The sequence below is a fragment of the Dermochelys coriacea genome, chromosome 9 (genome assembly GCF_009764565.3).
Source record: "Dermochelys coriacea isolate rDerCor1 chromosome 9, rDerCor1.pri.v4, whole genome shotgun sequence".
Classification (NCBI taxonomy): domain Eukaryota; kingdom Metazoa; phylum Chordata; order Testudines; family Dermochelyidae; genus Dermochelys; species Dermochelys coriacea.
In genome coordinates, this window is record NC_050076.1 from 92,723,579 (window position 1) to 92,748,180 (window position 24,602).

The following is a 24,602-nucleotide window of genomic DNA, read 5'->3' on the forward strand; positions in this document are numbered from 1 at the left end:
CCTCTATCATATCCCCCTTAGTCTCCTCTTTTCCAAGCTGAAAAGTCCTAGCCTCTTTAATCTCTCCTCATATGGGACCTGTTTCAAACCCCTAATCATTTTGGTTTCCCTTCTCTGAACCTTTTCTAATGCCAGTATATCTTTTTTGGGATGTACGCAGTATTCAAGATGTGGGCATACCATGGATTTATATAAGGGCAATAAGATATTCTGAGACTTATTCTTTATCCCTTTATTAATGATGAAACCAGACTAATATCTCTTTGTATAGTAAATGGTCACTGTAAATGCTGCAGTAACCTATTGTGAGCACTGAGACCATAACTGTTGTATTTCTTTTGTATGGTTAATATATTGTGAATGCGGATGCTGGTCTTGCAGCTGTCCTTTACATTAAGGAGTTGTGTACTTGAATTCCTAATTCTCTGTAATGAAAAATAAACTCTTTGTTTGGATGGACTGAAAATGCCATTTGTCACTTATGAATGAAACCATATATTGCATTAGTATAAATAATCTGGTATATAAGAGTTGGCTTATGGTTTCTATAGTGTAAAATCAACACCCATGTGCAATGTGATTTGAGTTTATTCTGTCCTCTTTGGGTTAATATGTGGTCCTTGACTTATTTCCAGTCAAGATTCTGTACTCATTCCCTAATTGTAAGCTGCAAAAAATATGTAGGAAAATTCAAACAATCTCTTAAATGTTAGCAAAAATCTTGGAGAGCATTGGAATAAGACTATAGAGCAAAGAGGGGGAAAATCATCATTTAATTTTTTTATTTTAATTTATTTTAGCTGCGTGTTGTGTCCCAGGATGTAAAATTCAGTCCTAGTGACCTGGATGAGCTTTATGAATTATTCAAGGTAACGTGCTGTTTTTCTTTAATGCCTGCATTTGCAAAATGTCTGTATTTAGGGGTCAGGTCTAATAAGGAAACGTCACAGATCCAACCCAGTGAAAAAGATTTAATATATACACTTGATAATGTCATCTTCAAATAACACTGGAAACAAATTCAATTTTTTTTTTCCCCAAGCAGAATTTTCCTTTCTCCTGGTTTAATGCTTTGCCTTTTCTTTGTAGAAGGAGCATTTTCTGTCTTGTTACTGGAGTGCAAATAGCCCAGTCCTGAGACACCATGACCCCAGTCTGCCATATCTGGACCAGTATCGGATCGACTGCCAGCAGTTCAGGGTCCTCTATCATCTCTTGAGTCCATGGGCACATTGTGCAAACAGGGACTCTCTTGCACTGTGGACATTCAGATTGCTGGACGAAAACTCCGATTGCCTTATAAACTTCAAAGAATTTGTCTGTGCACTTGGTATGAGAATATCGAATACATACACTGTATTGACAAGAGGCTTGATCCAGAGAGGTGCTGGGTTCCCTCAATTCCCTTTGTTAACCATTGGAACTGAGACTGCTCAGTATCCTCAGGATCAGGCCCAACTATGGACTAGATTGAGCCACCTGGCTTACAGAGTATATTTATAACTTCAGATGTGGGGGTTGCGTACGCTGGTTGACCATGGTTTAAAATGATTAGCGCATGCTCTGGCTGGGCCATCTAATATATAAAGGGGACAAAGCAGTTTTCTGTTAAAGCCTCTAACTTCACATGCTAGTAATTTTTCTGAAACATTGGGCTGAAATTTTCCATGCTTAGTCTATATTAATGCAACTTTAAGTATGAAATTCCCGAAAACTAGGAAGTTCAGATTCCGAACAGTGTTAACTTGTCCATATTGCACAACCTGTCTGACTGATGAAAAATACTTCCCATGCTATGTATCATCACACAGACAGTACATGCAACTTAGCCAAGTTAACATAATTTTTACTGGCTTTTTATTAATTTAGGTGTGAATTAAATGCAACCTTAATGTTGCATTAAAAATTTGTTTTTACATCTGATATTCTAGAATGCTGTTGTGTAGGAATAAATATTTAACAAAAAATCAAAAAACATCAGCACTGTTTGATGTGATTTCCTTATGGCAAGTACATCGTTCTGTGCATTCAGCTCTTCCTACGTTTCTGGCTGCCATGCCTCCAATTTTAACCATTACTGTGAAGGATTCTCTAGCTAAATAAACATGACTTTGTCTAGTTACTAAGAGGATGTTTAAAATGTGTTAACATGTTGTAAAACATCACTCATTTCACAGTATAGACAAACCCAAGTTCAGCTGCATGGGATAGTACTTTCCTTCAGCCTCCTCTCACATGTCTAACTTCAGTCATGTTTCTTTGTTCATACCAGTAGGGTTTTTTCCAAAGCTTTGAACTAATTGAATGGAATGTCTTGCCTTTCTCCGCTAACAGATGTCATGTATAATGGAAGTTTCACTGACAAACTAAAGCTGCTTTTTAAGCTGCACATCCCTCCAGGTAAGTTTGTTGTAGTGTTTGAGGGTTTTTCTCTTGGCTACTACTCTTTCCATCACTCTTTTTCATTCTTTAATTTTCCAGGCCTGCATGTTCCTTCTTGTTTCACTAGCACAAAGTACACAGTGCAGACCCACAGCTGTAGTACCAGGGCCTGCTTTACCCAGCGTGGTGTATTCCACTGGACCAGAAAAGAGAGAGTACATTCCTAGAGCACTTCTGCTTTATTCACAGGGACAAACATACCCATATGTTTGTACTATCAAAGAGCGCTTGTCACTGAGTTTCTGTTATACTCTAGCCACTCTTCAGAAGCCTCATGTCACTATTTTCGGACACTGATTTTCCTACTAAATTTGCATCTCAGCTCTGTATTGACTTGTCAGTGTTTTGCCTTGAAAGACTGGACGGAGATGACATGGAAACATGTAAAATCTGGTTTGATTTCAGAGGTGATTTAAGACTATAGGACTTGAAACAGTACTTAATCCAAATGATAAAGCCTAGATAAAGTCTAGGAAGGGACTCCATCCATCTAAAGATGCACCTTTTTGTAGAGACATTTGTTCACTAAAGGCCTAATCCAAAGCCTACAAAAATCGATTGGAGTCTTTCCATTAACTTCACTGAGTTGCAGACCCCATTCCTAAGACCCTGTTCTGCCCATTCCTAAGACCCTGTTATGCAAAGTACTTAAGCACGTGATTAATTGTCGTAACTTCAGTGGGGTTAAAGCATGTGTTTAAAGTTCAGAACATGCTTAAGCGCTTTGCTAAATTTGGGCCTTAATGTGGAAAAGGTTCTGAGGAAAGGCGGGATGTTTTGGGAGCTTAACCACCAGTCTGAGAGTCAAGTAATTGGGTTTCTTTCGCCAGCTCTGCCAGATCTTGGGCAATTCCCTTAACCTCACAGGGGGATAGTGAGTTTTCCTCACTTTTGTTTCTAAAGCACTTTGAAATCCTCAGCCGAAAAGTACTAAGCCCTGAACCTGCAAATGGGTCTGCACAGGCAGACCCCACTGAAGTTTGCAGATCTCTAGAGGAGTGGATGCATGCACCTGTATGGAGCCCTGCTGACTCTGATGGGGATTCACCTGCACTGATTCTGTTATAGTATCAGGGCCTAAATCAGTGCGGTTTGTTTATTATTAATTAAAAATGTTTTGTGTTTCCATGTTTTCAGAAACCTTTACTAATGGCTGTTTGCTGAGCATTTTGGTGCCATTAGTTTTGAGTACAACTTAGTCCAGCAGTAGGGTTTGTACTGAGGAATTTCATCTCCAAGCACCTGGAGAGTGTGCTAAATGTTCTATATTCTTTTCTCTTTACTGTTGTTCCCTTTTTTTTCCTTCCCTACCCCCTCCTTCAGTTCATGTAGTACTGAGAAACAATAAGAAAGTTTCTTTGCTGTCATTATGTTGCCCTTTCCAGTATGTTGATGACCCATGTACCGCTAATTATGTCTGCTTTCGATTGATTGCACTAATTTTTCCTGCAGCTTTTACTGAAGTGGAATCTCTAAGCCCTTCCAAAGGTGATGATCTTTCAAAAGAAGAGCTGATTCATTTCAGTCAACTCAATGGTAAGCCCCAGCATGCTTAGTTTAGTACAAAGAATTAGCTCAGCTGCCCTAATCAGAACTGGGGCCTGTTGTGATAGGTGCTGTATTAATGCCTATGAAGACACAATTCCTGCCCCAAAGAATGCTTATGTAAAATGTACCCCCCGATGACAAGAATCCTTTACAAAAGCCCCACCCTTGAAGATCATATATATCCCACAAGGGAGTGCAGAAGTTCTCCACAAATATCCACCTACTGTCTTCTCAGAGTTATTTTTTCTGTATCCCTATGTGTTGCCTCAGGCTGAAAAGCTGGTTAATGGCTAGATTCTGTGGAATATCACAATAAGCAGTGCTTAATTATTATTTCATGTGTTTATTTATTTGTATTATGATAGCATCTAGGAGCCCCAGTCATAGGATATGGAGGTGGGTGCTGTAGAAACATACAGAACAAAAAGACCCAAGGAGCTTACAGTCTTAAGACAGGAGACAGCAGGTAGATACAGACAGATGGGAAAACACAAGGAACAATGAGAAAATACTGGTCAGCGTGATAGGCAGTAGTCTTGGCGCACCAGAACCCTAATCGTTATTAGGTTTTCTCTTTAACTGCTGACTGTATGCTTATCGCTATACTCAGAAACAAAGGAAGACTCCCTGCCCCAGGGAGTTTAACATCTAAATCCATAATCTTCTTGAGGCGTCTTGTGAGGTTTCAGAAACCTCCTCCTCCATTTCTAAAGTCCCATGCAAAAAGAGGCGAGCCCAAATTGCTGCGGATCTATATAGAACATTTCCTTTAGGAAACTCAGTCATTTCTCTTCCTTGGAGTTGACTTCTCTTTTCTCCTTCATTAGCTGTGTATGAGAGGTTTAAATCCACAGCAGCAGTACAATATCTGCAGTAAACATTCCACCAGTCTTGAACACCTGGGGGCAGAGAGGTAATGGGGAGAATCAGAAACTATGCAGCTGACTCTAGCTCCTTTTGCAGTCTCTAGCTAGCTCTGCAGTATGATTAGCAACCTCTTACTCTTTAGTGCTTCCACATAGCTGCTTCTCTGTCGCAACTGAGTTCAATATACAAGCAAGCATGTGTCTTAAATATCCTTCTTGAAGCAGGGAATTTTGATAAAAGGAAACACAGTATAAACTCAATCTGTGAAAGAAACACCAAGTACTTTTTCTTCTCTTCAAATGTAGTTTCCTCTCCTGTGGATAGTCAGGAAGCTGATGCTTTGAAGAGAAGCCCAGAAAAAGGTAAAGAATCTCGATCAGCGAAGTCAGACACTCAGTGATCTGGTGTCGCCTTTCGGAGAGAGAAATGTAGCATCTCGGCTGCCTGGCTGCTCCTGCATGATAGCATTAATGTCTAATCTCTTTGTATTGTTGGGCTTACTCAGGGCAGGTTACAGGTAGGGGTTATATTCATCTCGATGCCACTCCATCCTTGATCTGACTAAGACTGTTGAGTAGGAACTTGACTGAGGGTACCAGCTCATTTCACATAAGTCACCAACATTCACCTGTTGACTTTTTGTCATTTCTGTCTGACCTGGTGTAGATTTGAACTGATAACTTGGAGGAGAAACCTCTGCGTCTATTACCAGCTGAGACATCATATGATTCCCTTCCCCTTCCCATGATTTAATTCATGTTTTAGAAAAACCATGAACATTTAGTACTGAATTGATAAAGATTGTGTGGTCAACTAATTTCAGACTGGACATCGTTTAAGTTCATGGGGAAACATATCGCCTTGACTCTTTGCAAAAATACTGCCCATCTTATGGGCCAAAACTGGTACTTCTAACCTGAACTCCATAAAGACCTTGGAGAGAAGTTGTATATGAAGTCTTAGACCAAAATCTGCCCCTTCAATGGGATCCCGAGCTTGGTTGGCAAACAGCCAAAATCTCACAAGGAAAATTGACCTCGGGAGATCTGTAACATTTTAAGATTGTGTAAATTCACAAGATTTCCATTGTCTTAGTCTCACAAGATTTTGGCACATCTCACTGGCACTGTCAGATCTGAACATGAACCCTAGCCCTGACTCTGCTTCTCACCTAAACCTTGGCCTAAATCTCAGCCCATGTGTTTTCATAGTTCTGTATAGGAAACCTTGTGCGCTGGTTATATTTCTTTCCTTTATATATGATGATCATGTCCAAAAGAAAATATAAGTCAAAAGTTCCAGGACACATGTGACTTCTTAGCAGAAGATGTTCCCAAGTGGAATGTGTCAGAGATCCATTAGTTCTGAAATATTCTTTTCTCTCAAGCAGGTAAAGAGAAGATTGATATTCAGGCCTATCTGAAGCAATGGCAAGATGAACTTCTTAAAAAAGAAGAAAATATTAAGGATTTGCCTAGAATGAACCAGGTAAAACTGTCTCTCTGACTCCTGTGTCAGTCTAGTTTTTCACTTTCTCTCTCTCTCTCTCCTTGAGATCAGCATAATAGCTAAAATGCAGTGTGTTCATAGGGTCTCTTCACTTTTGGGTCCTATATTTTAACTATTAGACTGTATTTCTAAACTGTTACAATCCTGGCTGAATGTTTTCATTGCCTCTAGTATTCATTAAGGGCACTATGTCTAAGTGATTTAGTCCTGGTCGACATGTGGTGTCAGCATAACTATGTCAATTAGGTGTTTGATTTTTCTTGCCAATAGTTATTCCAGTAAAACCCCTAGCATGGATGCATACTTCATACTGAACCGCTATAGTTAAACGGTACAAATTTTGTATAAGGGGAAGCCCTCAGGAGCACAAGTCACTTGAAGGGCACTTCTGAAAGTTCTACCATAAGGGTCCATTACAGGTAGCAAGCTGTTCATTCAGGTCTCCTTCCCATAGTTGGGACCCTCCTTCCAGATGATGATGGGGTATCTTCTCTCACTGAGGTTACTTCTCTCAGGGAGGGAACTCCAGTCGTTAGGAAAAGGCAGGTGTTAGTAATGGGAGATTCGATCATTAGAACCATAGATAGCTGGGGTTGTGATGACCCAGAGAACTGTATGGTGACTTGCCTGCCTGGTATGAAGGTTGCAGATCTCTCTAGGTATCTAGATAGACTTATGTGTAGTGCTGGGGAGGAGCTGGTGGTCATGGTACATGTAGGTACCAATGACATAGGGAAGGGTAGGAGAGATTCCTGGAGGCCAAATTTAGGCTGCTAGGAAAGAGACTGAAATCCAGGACCTCTATGGTGGTATTCTCAGAAATGCTACCAGTTCCATGCACAGGGCCAGGTAGGTAGGCAGAGCTTCAGAATCTCAATGTGCGGATGAGACGATGGTGTAAAGAGGAGGGGTTTAGATTTATTAGGAACTGGGGAAACTTTTGGGATAGGGGGAGCGTATACAGGAAGGATGGGCTCCACCTAAACCAAAGTGGATCCAGACTGCTGGCACTAAACATTTAAAAAGATTGCAGAGCAGTTTTTAAACTAAGAGATGGGGGAAAGCCTATTGCTGCAGAGACACATGTGGATTGGACAGAGACTTCTCTTAGAGGAGAGTCTATTGACAGAGCTTCTCTAGGTTTTAGTCAGGAGGAGGGAATGAAAGAGGACAAAGTTTGGGCCAGATCAGACAAGAAACATTCATATAAAGAATCTGACACATCAGAAAAGGGCAGACAAATAAACAGTGACAAGTTTTTAAAGTGCTTGTACACAAATACTAGAAGTCTAAATAATAAGATCGGTGAACTGGAATGCCTCATGTTAAAGGAGGATATTGATATAATAGGCATCACAGAAACCTGATGGAGTGAGGACAATCAAAGGGACACAATCATTCCGGGGTACAAAAATATATCGGAAGGACAGAACAGGTAGTGGTGGGGGGGTGGTACTATATGTGAAAGAAAATGTAGAATCAGATGAAATAAAAATCTTAAATGAATTCACATGTTCCATAGGATCTCTAGGGATAGTAATTCCATGCTCTAATAAGAATATAACAGTAGGGATATATTATCAACCACCTGACCAGGACAGTGATAGTGACGATGAAATGCTAAGGGAGATTAGAGAGGCTATCAAGATAAAAAACTCGGTAATAGTGGGGGATTTCAATTATCCCCATATTGACTGGGTACATGTCACCTCAGGACGATATGCAGAGACAAAATTTTTGATACTTTAAATGACTGCTTCTTTGAGCAGCTGGTACAGAAACCCATAAGGGGAGAGGCAACTCTCGATCTAGTCCTGAGTGGAGCACAGGATCTGGTCCAAGAGGTAACTATAACAGGGCCGCTTGGAAATAGTGACCATAATATAACAACATTTAACATTCCTGTGGTGGGAAGAACACCTCAACAGCCCAACTCTGTGGCATTTAATTTCAGAAAGGGGAACTATGCAAAAATTAGGAGGTTAGTTAAACAGAAATTAAAAGGTACAGTGACTAGAGTGAAATCCCTGCAAGCTGCATGGACACTTTTCAAAGACACCATAATAGAGGCTCAACTTAACTGTATACCCCAAATTAAAAAACACAGTAAAAGAACTAAAAAAGAGCCACTGGGGCTTAACAAGCATGTAAAAGAAGCAGTGAGATAAAAAGGCATCTTTTTAAAAGCGGAAGTCAAATGCTAGTGAGGTAAATAGAAAGGAGCATGAACACTGCCAAATTAAGTATAAAAATGTAATAAGAAAAGCAAAGAAGGATTTTGAAGAACAGCTAGCCAAAAACTCAAAAAAGTAATAACAAAAATGTTTTTTTAAGTACATCAGAACCAGGAAGCCTGATAAACAGCCAGTGGGGCCCCTGGACGATCGAGATACAAAAGGAGCACTTAAAGACGATAAAGTCATTGTGGAGAAACTAAATGAATTCTTTGCTTCAGTCTTCACGGCTGAGGATGTTGGGGAGATTCCCAAACCTGAGCCGTCTTTTGTAGGTGACAAATCTGAGGAACTGTCACAGATTGAAGCGTCACAAGAGGAGGTTTTGGAATTAATTGAGAAACTTAACAAGTAGTCACCGGGACCAGATGGCATTCACCCAAGAGTTCTGAAAGAACTCAAATGTGAAATTGCGGAATTATTAACTATGGTTTGTAACCTGTCCTTTAAATCAGTTACTATACCCAACGACTGGAAGATAGCTAATGTAATGCCAATATTTAAGAAGGGTTCTAGAGGTGATTCCGGCAATTACAGACCGATTATTTGAACAGATTAGTTGAACAAAGAATAAAATTGTCAGACACATAGAAGAACACAAATTGTTGGGCAAAAGTCAACATGGTTTCTGTAAAGGGAAATCGTGTCTTACTAATCTATTAGAGTTCTCTGAAGGGGTCACAAACATGTGGACAAGGGGGATAGTGGACTTAGATTTCAAGAAAGCCTTTGACAAGGTCCCTCACCAAAGGCTCTTACGTAAATTAAGTTGTTTTGGGATAAGTGGGAAGATCCTTTCATGGATTGAGAACTGGTTAAAAGACAGGGAACAAAGGGTAGGAATAAATGGTAAATGTTCAGAATGGAGAGGGGTAACTAGTGGTGTTCCCCAAGGGTCAGTCCTAGGACCAATCCTATTCAACCTATTCATAAATGATCTGGAGAACGGGGTAAACAGTGAGGTGGCAAAGTTTGCAGATGATACTAAACTGCTCAAGATAGTTAAGACCAAAGCAGACTGTGAAGAACTTCAAAAAGATCTCAAAATATGAAGTGATTGGGCAACAAAATGGCAAATGAAATTTAATGTGGATGAATGTAAAGTAATGCACATTGGAAAAAACAACCCCAACTATACATACAATAGGATGGGGGCTAATTTAGCTACAACTAATCAGGAAAAAGATCTTGGAGCCATCGTGGATAGTTCTCTGAAGACGTCCACACAGTGTGCAGCGGCAGTCAAAAAAGCAAACGGGATGTTAGGAATCATTAATAAAGGGATAGAGAATAAGTCTGAGAATATCTTATTGCCCTTATATAAATCCATGGTATGCCCACATCTTGAATACTGCGTACATCCCAAAAAAGATATACTGGCATTAGAAAAGGTTCAGAGAAGGGCAACTAAAATGATTAGTTTCAGAGTTGCAGCCGTGTTAGTCTGTATTCGCAAAAAGAAAAGGAGTACTTGTGGCACCTTAGAGACTAACAAATTTATTAGGGCATAAGCTTTCGTGAGCTACAGCTCACTTTATCGGATTGCATCCGATGAAGTGAGCTGTAGCTCACACAAGCTTATGCTCTAATAAAATGATTAGGGGTTTGAAACGGGTCCTGTATGAGGAGAGATTAAAGAGGCTAGAACTTTTCAGCTTGGAAAAGAGGAGACTAGGGGGGGATATAATAGATGTATATAAAATCATGAGTGGTGTGAAGAAAGTGAATAAGGAAAAGTTATTTACTTGTTCCCATAATATAAGAACTAGGGGCCACCAAATGAAATTATTGGGCAGCAGGTTTAAAACAAATAAAAGGAAGTTCTTCTTCACTCAGCACACATTCAACCTGTGGAACTCCTTGCCTGAAAAGGTTGTGAAGGCTAGGACTATAACAGGGTTTAAAAGAGAACTGGATAAATTCATGGAGGTTAAGTCCATTAATGGCTATTAGCCAGGATGGGTAAGGAATGGTATCCCTAGCCTCTATTTGTCAAAGGGTGGATGGAGATGGATGGCAGGAGAGAGATCACTTGATCGTTACCTGTTCTGTTCATTCCCTTTGGGCATTGGCTACTGTTGGTAGACGGGATACTGGGCTGGATGGACCTTTGGTCTGACCCAGTATGGCCTTCTTATGTTCTTATGTCTCCTGTAAAACCACCGCCCCAATGTACAATACACCAATCATAGTAAATCATCGCTATTGATTCTTAAAACAGCTGCAGTCCATAATCAAGATTTTAACCATGACAGAAGTTCTTGTTTATAACAGAATTGCTATGCCACAGGGTGAATGTTATAGGACAGGGTTCATCTATTGTTCCTGATACAGAACTCTAAATATTGCAGTAGCAAACACACCAAAAGGGGAATCTCCATAAAGTTTCTTCTTTAGTTAAGGACAATCCTGTGAGCTGAGTTGTGCCGGGCATTTTCCAAAGGTTTATATGAGTATTTCTCAATTGACTGAGAGGTTCATACAGACCGTTTTTATTGTTCAGGTTACTTTTGCAGTTAGCATAAGATGAGCAGGTGATGCGAAGTTATACTTAATGGCGGGAGAATGGCACAGGGCAACAGGAGCATGTGATCAAGTAGTTGTTATCTTGGTCACCATTTCTCTGGTGGTCTAGATGAGAGTTACTATGGTAACTGCTCACTTCAGTTGTATTGCATGTTAAATGTCCTATGTTTAATCCTTGACTGAGACAAAAGACAAATCTTGCCATCTTCATTCCATTTCCCTGATGCTTCATGCTCAGTTATTTGACTAAGTGTTTGCAAGAGTTCTCTGACCATGACCTTAATTCCTGTTTGTAACACTCAGCCTGGTTCTAATATATTAAGACATCAATGGGAAGGGGAATAAAAAGATCAGTCTTTTCCTGACTAGGACCCTTTGTTTGGTTCTAGAAGAGTGTCTCGGCAATCACTTACCTGTTAGGAGCCTTTTATAGGAATGACTTTAGCGCCATTACAAAACAGCTCTTTGATGGATGTAATAATGGTCCATTCTCCTTTTTGTGTAAGCTTAGGCATGTTTCAAAAGGAGAATGGTCATTGTGCTTTTAGAGGATGCTTTTCCATGATCAGTTATTTTAAGAAGGTGGAAATAAAGAATGCCAGCTAAAAAGAAAAGCCTGTTGCTAGGGCTTTGAGTTGATGTTCTCTGAATAGTCTCCTCTTTAACTCTCCCTAGTTCCAGTTCATCCAATTCTCAAAGACTTTATATAACCTGTTTCATGGGGACCCTGAAGAGGAGTTGTTATATTGGGCTATAGCGACTGTCACCAGCCTCTTGCTGAAGATGGAAGAAGTTGGGAGAAGACTACAAAGCCCCATCTCACCAGCCAAAAGCCCAGCTTCTGCAGCAGAATCTAGCACTGACAGCCAGAGCGCACGGAAGAAAGACAGTGCACCCCAACAGACTGAACGCAGGAGTGTACAAAGCCCTCGCAAAGATGACCATGAATGGTCTTTTGCCTTTGAGCAGATCCTGGCATCCTTGTTAAATGAACCAGCTTTGGTGAGATTTTTTGAGAAACCTCTAGATATAAAAGCCAAAGTAGAAAATGCTAAAACTTCACAATTAAAAGCGAGAACCAGAGTATAGTTTTTTCACCTTTGCACCCTGTGTAACACAAAGGTCATTGCTATAGAAAGTGAGAATTGTTTATATTGAGAATGAGATTTGAGGATTTAGCTTTAACTACCAGATAACAATGTTTTGAAGTAATTAAAAACACTTTGAAGCACAATCACATCTTTGTGTTCATAAATTTCAGTATAGTTCAAAAAGGACAGAAAAGTAAACTGAATTTTTACCATATTATACAAAATATGCAATATTACTAAAAAATAGCAAATGTGACCCATAGAGGGCACTATTGCAAAACTTTCTGTATGACTACTATTACTGGTTGCATATATCTTAATTCTTTGTTGTGATGAATATGATGATTTTCTGCCGTCTTCATTTATAAGTAGTACTTGACATCTAAGTGTTTTACTTTCAGGCTGATTTGATTTCTAAGTAACCATTTCTAAATCTGCATGTAAACTCACCAACCCAGGGCAAAAGCCTCAGTACTAAGAGCAATAGAGTTTTTGGACTGGTAGCCTTGATGGTTACAGGAGCATTGTTGATAAAGAAGGAAGTTGCCATTCTTTTACTTGTTGCTGTACTGTAGTGTTAATCTTTTCTTTATCAGACTCCACTGGCTTCTAGTGAATAGCTGGTGTCAGAGCTGAGCCTGAATCTATGCAAAATTCAGACCAGAATCCTGATTTCCCAAATGGCACCATTTCTACACTGGAACTGTATGCCCTAGGATTTTGGGGACCCAGATTTTGCAGCTCAGGTGTGATTTCCATTTGAATCTGCTTTGTTACCTTTGAATCTAAGCTCAATCTTGTAATTGTTCATCTTTTGCCATTGGTTTTCCCTTTTGGATTATTACCACTGTAATAGTTTATATCCATCAGGACAAATAGCAGCAACAAAATCCTTTGGAGTCTGAAAGTCAGGATTTTTTAATATGCCAGCTGGAAAAAAAGCAACTTTTTTGGGGCATCATCAACGAAGGAGCTCTCTCTTTATTGTAAGGATCCTTTGAGGCAAGCTCTGCTAATTGTTACTGAGAAAAATTGTTGACTCGAACACTGTGTAGCGTGCACTAAAGTGGGTTTGAAGAAACGGGGTCGGGGGGGAGAAAACCTTGTATTTTTACAAAAATGATAAGCTGCAAATGTTAAGTAGTAAACTGCTTAAAAATGCATATTTTTAAGGCATGAATTACAATCTTTCACTGCAAAGCAGCACTGTTTTTATAAGGTGTGTGTTATTTGTAAAGAATTAGGACAGGAGGTGGTACCAATATTAGGTGCTTTTTCTATGTTGCTTACACGGAGTAGAAACAAAACTAAGATTTCTGAACTTGGCTGTATATTGCAAAACAGTGTTGAAATTCTGTCACACTGGGTGGGAGAAAAGTTACCATGCCTCCTTGAAAGAAGCTGGCAACAGTTTTGTCCCTGGTCAATATCCATGAACATGTATAACCATTTCTTCCAAATCTCAGGAATTAATGTAAATTGATCTCAACTAAAGGAATAATTTAAAAAAATTGGATAATAATATATACAGCAAGTGAAATTAGGCAGCTTATTTTAGAAGCTTAAATGTGGCTTGAGGTAATATAATTGAAGTGTGAAAATCCTATATCCTTTCACATGTATATTTCTAAGGCAGAGATTGATACTACTGCATGGATCTGTATATCTATATTTACTGATTGTTTTCACTGCATATTTTCACTGTTTTAAAAACAAAAAGCAGGTAACTTTTTTGATCTAGGCAAGGGCTTGATTGATCAGGCAAACCTTTACTCACGTGAGTAAACAGTGTGCAAGCAACCCCATTGAAGTCAACGCAACTACTTGTGAAAAAGGCTGAGCAGCATCAAGCCATATGTTTTTAATTTCAGGCTTCATTGTAGGTTAGCAAGTATGGTGTATTTGCCAAGCAAGATAAGTTAAAGGCTTATTGAATTTTTGTGGTGGGTGGGGAAACAAGTTATAAAAAGAGTTAGACGCAGGTTAAATTATATGCAAGAAGAAGGTGTTAAGTCTGCAAAATGTAGTAGACGTGATATTAAATGGCTGTTATGCAAAAATAGGCACTTTTACAAATGTTACGCACTTTCTATTAATATTAATCAAAAGGACCATAGAGAGAGCCAATTGTATATCAATTCTGTACCTGCATCTATAGTATAATTGTCACACATATGTTTATACACAGAATGACCAGCATACATGTAAAGTCTGTTTAAAACTAAAAGTTAGGGGTATAATTGTTTGTTATCCCAAGAAATTCGTTATAGTTTGTTTATTATAGATTTTTGAACAAAGAAAATGTAATGTTTGTTTTTGTCATTCCTTTATACACCTGTGTTCTGATCCAGCAAAAAATTGCCTTGACCTTCGGTTCCATGTGAGCTCTAGATAGTCGTGATTGATGGGTCAGCCTTGCAGGGCAAAGCCTCCTCAAGAAAATCATCTTTCTATAGGATGGCAAGGAGTTGCACAGGTGCTCTAGTGGGAAGAGCTCATGAAACTCCAGGTGCTTGGAGGCTGCGGACCAGCTTATGATCCCTCTCACACCAGTTCTTAGTCCTGATCTGGAACACCCTTAATATTTAGTACTAAGTATTCAAATGTAGGATTTGAAGCACGTGGGTGAGTGTTTGTTTGCAGGAGATCAAAGGAGAGGATTTTGCTTCACACAGTGCTGAGTGAGTTTAGAATCTGGCCCTCTGTCTCTTTTGTGTCCCTTTCCTACCCCACTCATTGTGGAGATGGCCTGGCTAACAAAATATATAGAAACTTAGTTGGAGGCAAAACCCTCTTCCTCCTCCCCATTGACTCTCTCTGCTGTGGGATTCCCTACTCTAAGGTGACAAAGGAATAATATCTGGGCTAACCACTCTACTTACAAGTGCTCTAGCGGAGTTAGCAGGCAGGCATATCTGCATCTGGGAGCTTTGACCCCTTTAAAATTCTCTGTGGTGATGCAGAGAGTAACCCACCCTTCTGGCTTAGGATATTGTGGGAGACTGCACATCCCCTGGTTTCTTTTGAATAAGCCCAATTGCCATATATTGATGAGTATTGGACTGAGCAGAGTTTTTGGGCAAAGATCCAGGCAGTTGCAGAACCTACTCAGCCACTGCCTAGAAGGAACTTCCCATTGGAATCTTCAGTAACTTTTGTAAGGGCCGGCAGCTAGAGGTGATTTTTGCCCTAGGGAGGGCCCCATAATATCCTTCCCTCCCCCCCCCCCACACACACTGACATGGCCAGGCATTTTCATGAAAAAAGTTCCCTCCTTTTTTAGGAGGGGAAATGTATATTGCATCCAAGATAAAACTGGCATTGATTTTGGGGGAAGTTTATCTGGATACAGTTTGCTAATATTAATGTTTTTGTATTCCTTTTCATTTCTTAAATTGGATTAGGTGGTATGTGAAAACATCAGCATGACTTTAAAGACGATACAATCACACGGTTACCCCACTATGTCAGGTACTGAGAGCAGGTCAGGACAATCTTTTAGCTATCAGTATGATCTTGGTAATTTTCCCTCCCTCAGGCACTCTTGCTGGGCATATAAAATGTCTCTCTAAAATGAGTGAAGAAAAGCCAAACTACCAATCCAAGGGAACGGCTAACAAAAAGGTGGTGTGCCCCTGAGGCAAGTGAACTAAAAAGGTTTTTTTTTTTTTTTTTTTTCATCTACCTCAGCAGCACAGTCAGAACTGTGGCAAGATTGACCACCCTTCTGGACACACTGGTGACTTTTTAATAGTTTCAGCTGGGAATGGCAAATTCACTGTCGGGCTCCCACTAAAATCACTGGGTGTTACATTTACAGATTGAAGGAAGAGCAGAACCCAATATTGTAATTGTTTGAAAAAGACAAGCACTTTAATGTTTTCTAGGAAGTTAGGGGTGAGCACAGTCATATGGTTCTAAAAAGCACTTAAGGTTCACTCCATCCAACACAGTAATTGTTCAGTACTTGTAGCTGGCCATAACATACTGATCTTGTTTTTAGTAGTTTGCCAGCATGGCAACTAAGAAAGGGATATGTTTATTTACATTAATAAAAGAGCCTCCATCCAGTTGTACTATACAAAATTCTTATATTTAATTGTAATTGTTGTTTGAATAAAAGAGTTTCTTAACGGAAGTATTCCAATTGATTTCCAGAGAAATACAATATTTTGTCTTTTTGCTACAGTTATCACCAAGCATTCAAAACATGTTTATGTGCCAGCATGTTGGCTTTTTATACAATGTACTGTATGCAGTAAAAGTACTATAAGTAATGAGGTGTCAATAAACTTGCTTCACTTAAGAAAAAAAATCTGCTTTGGAGCATGGTGTTCCCTTTGCATTGAGCTCCAGGTTTACTGTAATGTTTAACCAGCATGGGATTTTTAAAAGTGCCTTTGGGATCGCAAAGGCCAATCCCATGCTTAGTACTTACTAAAAGCAGAATCTCTCAAATTTACAGTAGTAACAGTGAATGCCGCAGTGAACTACTGGATTTTGCAAAAGGCAGCCTTACCCTTTTGCAGGAAATGGGAATTGTGAGTGTGCAAAGATTGCAGGTTCAGGACCTTAGTGAATGAAATGAAACTTTCCAAAGGTGGGACCCTAATTGAGAAGGCTCTGCCTTTAGGCTTCAGAGAATGTTGTGTCCCCTGGAACTGAGAACTAAAAACCACTCAGTTGATGGAATGCAAGGAAGGAGAAGGTCAAGTCCCAGACCATTTGGGGTTTAAAGGTTACCCCAGCACCTTGAGGAAAACAGGAAGCCAGTGCTCGGATGGTATGTACTTCCTAGGATGACTAGGGAGCAAGTGTGAAAATTTGGGACACCCCTTTTTTTTTCTAGGGTAGGGAGGGTATAGGAGCGTATATAAGACAAAGCCCCTAATACTGGGACATCTGGTCACCCTAGTACTCCCAGGGCCATGTGGATTTTAGCAGTTACAGGCAGCAGATCCAGTTCAGACACTATAAGCGAGTCCATTTTTACACAGACCTGGCTAAACCAATAATCAAAATACATGACTAAGCAGAGGCACAAGAAGCCGTCCTCCAGCTGTCAATGACAATAGCTAGAGATAGAAACAAGAGAAAGCTGGGAGAAAATGGAAAGTTGCAGTCAAAGAGGAGACCAGTTTTCTAATCCCGAGATTGATTTATCCCAACGTACGATCCTTACCTTTAGAATTCTAGAAAGGCTGAGAATCCCGTTAACTTGTCTCTTTCCCTCCACTACCCCATTCCCATCCGTTTCCCAAAGGGATTGGTGTCTCCTCCCTTCTTTCCCAGCCAGGAAAAGTCTGTCTTTCTGCTCTCCTCCATTCGTGAGGATTCCCCACGGCTTCTGGGCTCTACACCCAGTAGGCCCACCCAGTGTTGAGGCCACCCACCTCTGTTGCTTTTGTGTGCCCAATTAGATATAAGCCAGTTGCTGCATTCTTAAGCCACATGCCACAGCCCTGCTTGAGACCTAGCAACTTCAGTTGGACTGTGCTGTAAGTACCAAGCAAAGAACACAAGCACTCGTGTAAGAGGTCTTAAAAGTATACTTTTATTTTCTTCCAAAATACTATGTACAATCCGTTAAAGCTTGTTGAGATACGATGGCTCCTATCCAATGGAGCTGCGCAGAAACGCGTAATGCAAGCCGACAATAAAATCTAACTGTCTTCATAAGACACTTCCTTTTTTCCATTACAAAATACTTTAACATTTATAAATTTATCTATATTTGACATCATATAAAATAAACTAATATTCATACTCAAGTCTAAGTTTTTACAGGGGATATAGTACAATATGTACAAGAATGTTTCACTATGTTTGTCAAACCAGCCTGGTTATAACCACCAGGCTTTAATGTACAAATATGCTAAAAGTGCAAGACTTGAATTAAAGCTGCCTGTGTTTTCAGAGGTCTGGAATTGTGTGGCCAAATGTGTATATATGGGTGTACTAGAATGCCGGACAATGTTTATGACTTAAGAGGTCTTGCTCTGAGCTGGCACCAACCTTTAGGTACACTCTTGCATACCTACAGTCCAAAGGACGGTAATAAGCCCAGAGTCTACTACTGGTAGAATGTGCATCCCCTTGTAAGTGGACAAGCCCACCTACTTACTGAAACCAGTTGACAATGGGCAATTCCAAACAGGTCACAAAAACACAGGTCATAGCTAACACAGAGGTAAATAAATCAATGGTAACCTGAAGCGGATCGCTTTATTTGAGAGAACTTGGGGCCAATAGCTGAGGTCTGGATTCAGTATTTACACAGGTTGGGCTCCTGTTGCATTGACAGGAGATTGCCTGAGTAAGGACTGAACAGAAACTGAGTAAAACCTGAGTAAGGACCTCAGCAGTTTGGCGTGCTCATGATTGTCTGAAAACCGGGAGCAGCTTGAAGGCAGCAAGAAAGAATGTGCATTCATGAAAGCTGTTTCCTCACGAGTCAGAGTGACTTGGCCAGCGTGAGCCAGGGCTTGTCAACATATATCAGTGACTCTTTTAGCCAAATTGCACTAACAGGGGTGATAGACAGTGGAAAGGAAGGGTGGGTTTTTTTTCTCTTAATAAAGTGCATGTTTTTTGAAAGGCCAATCCAAAAAAGGGTCCCAAATCCTGCATTCTAGGGCCACCGTTTAGCCTCTTTCTTTTCCCCACCCCAATCTCCGCAGCCACATATAGCGGCCATCCTCAAGGCCATATTGTCACAGCTTCCAGCCATTCACAACTGCAACGAGCTGGCCGAGGATGCCCATATTGCACATAGTAGCCATGTAAGTCTCCGCTGGACAATTGGCCACAGCTGTGTTGCATAAGCAAAGGCAACTGCATTGACTCAGCCTCAGAGATCTCTATAAAACACGGGCTTTCTCGGTGCTACAAGGTGCCTGACGGGCGGAGCCGGCTGTGGGTCTCTGGCAGAGTAAAGCAGAGAACCCCCCCACTGCCTGCAGCGGAAGTGAGATTGGTTCACAGAGACCGCAGCCCAGCTGCACAAAGCGTGAGGATGATTTTTTTTACATTGCACAAGCCCGACTCCCATCGTTCTTCCCTGCCGGCTCCAGTTAAACGAAGGGCTTTGGGGGCCAACCTAATAAAAGGACAAACAGCTGTAGAAAGGGTTGCTCACTTTCAGTGGGGCTGTCACTGATGGAGCACTGTGTGGCTGCTACTTGGAGCAAGCCAGCCCAGTCCTCTAGGCACACTGTGCTTTCACACTGGCTGCAGCACGTGCTAGCACCCGCCCCTGTCCACCACCACCAGCTTCAGTCAAAAGCCTGGCTGACACGGGCTAAAAAAAACCCCCCAAAAGAGCTGTGGCTGGTAGGGCATTTACAGTGATGATTTCAGCTACAAGGCTATAGGCACGGGGGGGGGGGGGGTCATCTGTGTTGCCACCACCTTAATTTTAGCAAGGGAGAGTGTGTGAAAGCCCACAAGCATTAAGAACATAAAAATGGCCACACTGGGTCATCTAGCCCCATATCCTGTCTTCCGACAGGGGCCAATGCCAGATGCCCCAGAGGGATGAACAGAAGAGGTAATCACCAAGTGAGCCATTCCCAGCTTCTGGCAAACAGAGGCTAGGGACACCCTCCCTGCCCATCCTGGCTAATAGCCATTGATGGACCTATCCTCTAGTTCTTTTTCTGAACGTAATTAATCTGTATAATAACTAACTGGCCAGTTTCCTGTAACACTTTTTTTGTCCACATCTTGGCACCAGTGCAGCACTGTAGCTCAAAGTCAGCCAAGGCTACCTTAGCATTTTAACAAAACTAGTGGCAGGTACCGAGCAGCCTGGGTGGGGGGGTTTGTGGGGCCCTGGGCCACTGGGGGCATAGGGTGACCCGATTTTATAGGGACTGTCCTGATATTTGAGGCTTTGTCTGCTACAGGCACCTATTGCCCAGCCCGCTTTTTCACACTTGATGTGGGAGCTTCTCCCAACAGGCAGGGTGGTGGAGCAGGTAGTGGTCTGTGTGTGTGTGGAGGTGCCCATTTTTCAAGGACCCCTCTTAATTGGCTGGGGCCTCTAGGCACACGTGCCGTTGGTCCAGCGGCTAGTCTGCCACTGTGCACCTCACATCAAGCTGGGTAGAACACCTCCAGCCTCAGTGGAGCCAGACCCTGCGTGTCAATGGCTCCTTCCTCCCCCAGCCCATTTTAATCTGTCAGGATTTGAAAGCACAAACGTCTACCGTGGACTTCCAAAGACACATCCCAAGGCTACGATTTAGTCCTGGGTATTTTTAGTAAAAGTCATGGACAGGGTATGAGCAATAAACAAAACTTCATGGCCCGCGACCTGTCCATGCCTTAGCTTTGTAATTGCGGGGCAGGGACGGGCCACTGGCACTGCTGCTGAGGTGGTGTTTGTGGCCAGTGGACCATAGCTGCACCAGGGAATCGCTGCAGTGACTGGTGTGGCTGTTTTGGGGGGGCAGGCGCCATTGGAGCAGCAGGCCCTCGAGTCAGCCACACAGGCTCCCGCAGATGTCCCAAGCGTCAGGGAATCTGTGACAGACACGGAGCCCTGCTCATGTGATTGCGAACACACCCAGCCAGCAGCAAGGGCTCATAGGCCCCAAAGCACTAACACTAAGAGCAAGTCGCTTTCAGCCACATTGACACGCTACTGGAATGGCCACAAGGCAGGAATTCACATAGCAGGCTCCTATGGGCCCTAAGCAGGACTCAAGCAAAACACACCCTAACTTCAGTGCATGTTTTAGTTATAGATCACAGGTGGGCAAATGTTTTCGGCCGAGGGCCACAGCTGGGTGGGAAAATTGTATGCAGGGCTGGGGCAGTGGGTGAGGGCAGGGGGGCAGTGTGCAGGAACAGGCTTAGGGCAGAGGAGGGGTGTGGCAGGGGGTCAGATGCACAGGGGTGCAGCAGGGGGCTTAGGGCAGGGAGTTGTGTGGGGGGGCCTGCCTGCCCTGGCTGTGCGCCGCTCTAGGTACCTCCTCCCAAAGCTCCCATTGGCCACAGTTCCCCGTTCCCGCACAACAGGAGCTGTGGGAGAAGATGCCTGGAGGCAAGGGCAACGCATGGACATGGTGCTGGCCGCTTCTGAAAGCGGCACGGGGCCTGCGGCACCACTGGGGGTGAGGGGCAATCCCATGGGTCATAGCTTTGCCCACCCCCTGCTTTGGACCTTTCTGCTGAGTGCGAGTGTCTCAACTCACCTACATGGAGTGCCTCTGTGGGTCAGCCAATGGCTCCCGAGGCGGCACGTCCTGTTGTGGGGCCACTTTTTGGCCTATCACCATGGCTTGGATCACTCACATGCAGCCACAGGCACAATTTTTGCCTCTTGTACTTGTAGGTAAAAGACCGCGACAAACAACACTTTACTCAGTAGAAGTTTGAGGACGTCATTGGAAAGTCGGTCACTATTGCACATCATTGTTCCAGCCAAGGTCCCTGACATTAGTCACAAGGAATTGTTGGGGAAAAATCTCATTCACATATCTCTGACTGCTGAGATGGGTAAACACACTCGGAACAGGAGCTCAGTGATGTTGGCCTTTGGTACCCAACTTGCAACTCCTGCCTTCACCCCCTGGCTGCCTTGAGCTACACTAACTGAACCAGCCAGCACATTTGACAATTCCAGCCTATGCATTTGCCCCAGGTCGTACAATGCAGTGAGGGGGGGGGGGAAGGGTAACCTCTGCCTCCTCAACCACTCATTGTTAAGCTCCTTTCTTTTCTATTTACGCCACCCTGGCATAGTTGTGCTACAACTAGGCTATGAAAGTAGATAACTCCCGTCTCTTCTGATGCCAGCAGCATGGCTGTGCAGAGCCGGGGAATGGCCTGATGGAACAGTATGTGCTGCTCTCCTCTTTGGTGACTTGAGTTTTCATGCTAAAAAGTTTACATCTAATTAACATGGTTCTCAATGCCCCACGCAAGGTGCAAACAAATGTACTATGAGTATTGCCTCCAGCAGCAGGGCACTCAGACTGCAGCCGTGGTGAGCCTGAGCCTGCCAGTTGCTCCACAACCCTGCTAGGCAAAGTCAGGCACTTAAGGCCGCTTAAAGCATACTCAGCCCCTTCTCTGCTCAGAGTCCATGGTCACAGTTTTGCAAGCCGGCGCCCAATAGCAGAGTGTGGGTGGGCACCAAACACACGCAGGCGGGCTTGGAAACAAACATGCACCTTTAAAGTGTCCAAAGAAACATCATAACGCTGACTTGTGGCTGGACCGCAGCAGCCACTGGGGCAAAGTGGCTGAGAACCAGCAGAGCTGGCTCACTGAGGATGCCCCTGTGCCTCGTGAAATCCCACTGCGGCCCAGGGCTGCGGCTTGGGGAAGGGGAGGGGGAAATGTGTAGCCCTACGCCCAGTGAGTCCATGGTGCCTGAACAGCCTTTAGGAGCTGGCTTAAAATAAAGCATTCCCGCATGAGCCCAGCTTTACAGGGGTGAGACGTTTAGCAGACCCATGGTGACTTACAGTCACCTTTTCCAAGCAGTGCTGAGCACAGCTCCACTGATCCAGCCTGACCTCACCACGCTTTCAGCCTCATCTGTTTCATCTCAACTACTAGAGGCTGGTACCCCATGATTATGGTGACAGAGGGGTCCCAAAAGGGCCTACAAAGAGCAGATTGATTAGGTTAGATCGAGGTTAGACAAACTTCCCTTGAACTCTATTTTGAGTGCCAGCCGCAATGTTATGACTTTGCCATCACTTTTTTCCTTTAAGGAAGTACCCAAGCATTGTCTCAGAAAAGCTGGTATTAAATTGTCTTCAGCGTTTGGGATCAAGCATTACCCAAATCTAACACTCAATTTCCAAAACAAAAACAAAAACAAAAAAACCCCTAAAGATTAAATATTCATTTTCCTTTGGAAAGACACAAACAGTAGGGACACTTTACTATTCACCCACTGAGGAATAGACAGTTTGTCAGTTCATAAATATAAACACATAGTTAAAAAGTGACAATTTACAAAAATACAATTTATTGCTAACCCTATGGGCTTGGAATATCACTTAGTATAAATTTCAGCTTTGCCAAATTGAAACATGAACTAGCAAAACCACAAAGTTGCCTTCATCTGAGTTTCAGGTGTAAAGAAACATGTACCGCAAGGTCCATTGGAGAATGTAAGGACTCCTTGCCTGTACACCCTGAAAAATACTTGGCTCCAGGGACTAAAATCACAGAAATTCATCTGCACCCGTAGCTTATTGATGGCGACGTGAGTTGGTAAAACAACAGTAAGAAATTTAGGCAAGAGTGGTGGGTACAGGAATTAGCAGCATTAACCAATCATCTGGAAAAAAACAAATTATGGGATTGAGGGATAGGGAAAAAGGAAACCAAAATCCACAATGAACCTACTACAACAAAGCGAATGATGTAGACGCTAATTAAATGGGACCCTGCTGATTCTTACAGGTTTCCGTGCTCCAAACACTGGTCTTAAATTCACAGTGAATTTCAGCAACATTTAAAAGAAGCATCGATGGCCTGAATTGAAAATATTTTCTCAGTTGCAAAGCGATCTTTGCACTGATCTGATTAATAGCATGCCTGCAGCTAGAAATCCAGATTGCAGTCCAAAGGAATTGCAATGCTGTAATGTGTAAGGCCGTATGGCTTAGTGACCAATAACAGCCACATGACTGTATTCTTCAGCGATCATTTTTCTGCCTAAGTCAACCATTTTTGATCAGCAAGTCTGTCACCGCCTTTGCAGACTAGCTTTAGCAGGCAAGACTCCACAACCAATTCCGACTATCCTGATTTCAGCCTCCAGGTTCTTTTAGCACTTAATAGCTGTTCTTGACAGGATGTTCTAGCTGCTCACAGTTAAACTGTGTTTAGTCAAACAGTCCTGTTGCTTAATGAATCCAGACTTTGCTTTGATACTGTCGCTGTGCAGCATCAAGGACTGAATACATAAAAATGGTAATCAACAAGGTACCCATAGGGCGATCGTGCTCTCCTGCTGGGACCTTCCTCCACGCTGCCATGTTTCTCTCTGAGCTAAACCTCACCCCCCGGCACATGAGGAGGGCCTTCTCTCTCGAATTTCCCGTCCTCCCCCCGACTCCTGCTCAGCACAGCAGCTGCGACTCGTCACCTTCTCGTCATGACCTGGCTTTCACGGCAGCTGCATTTCAGGCAGGTCCTGTAAGTTGCAGGACTGACCCTGCGGATGGTGGCTTTGTTGCTGTGGATGGAGGAAGTAGCCCATGGTATTCTGCTGCGGTATATGAGACGGCTGGAAAATACGCTGATTTTGACTCCCCTGGACCGACTCAGGGGCTTGCATCTGTAGAAAGAAAATGTGATACAATCAGACTGGTTTCCCAACAAATGCAGATTCTCCTTGTGCCCTGATCTAGCT

The 24,602-nt window shown here is 42.5% G+C and overlaps 2 protein-coding genes across 4 annotated transcripts in view; one reads left to right on the top strand and one right to left on the bottom strand.

Annotated features, from left to right (window-relative positions):
• The window catches only part of TBC1D8B (TBC1 domain family member 8B), a 40,872-nt gene extending 24,349 nt beyond the window's left edge, over positions 1–16,523 (top strand). Inside the window, exons 12-18 of the mRNA XM_043491550.1 lie at positions 801–869; positions 1,090–1,330; positions 2,335–2,400; positions 3,895–3,978; positions 5,163–5,219; positions 6,248–6,345; positions 11,802–16,523. Coding sequence (XP_043347485.1) covers positions 801–869; positions 1,090–1,330; positions 2,335–2,400; positions 3,895–3,978; positions 5,163–5,219; positions 6,248–6,345; positions 11,802–12,215 — 1,029 coding nt within the window. The 3' untranslated portion in view covers positions 12,216–16,523. The remainder of the gene's footprint in view (positions 1–800; positions 870–1,089; positions 1,331–2,334; positions 2,401–3,894; positions 3,979–5,162; positions 5,220–6,247; positions 6,346–11,801) is intronic.
• Positions 16,524–17,753: 1,230 nt separating this feature from the next.
• PASD1 (PAS domain containing repressor 1) overlaps positions 17,754–24,602 on the bottom strand; it is a 95,944-nt gene continuing 89,095 nt past the window's right edge. For all 3 annotated transcript variants that reach the window (XM_038415545.2, XM_038415548.2, XM_038415547.2), the window contains one exon: positions 17,754–24,527. In XM_038415545.2, coding sequence (XP_038271473.1) covers positions 24,357–24,527 — 171 coding nt within the window. In that variant the 3' untranslated portion in view covers positions 17,754–24,356. The remainder of the gene's footprint in view (positions 24,528–24,602) is intronic.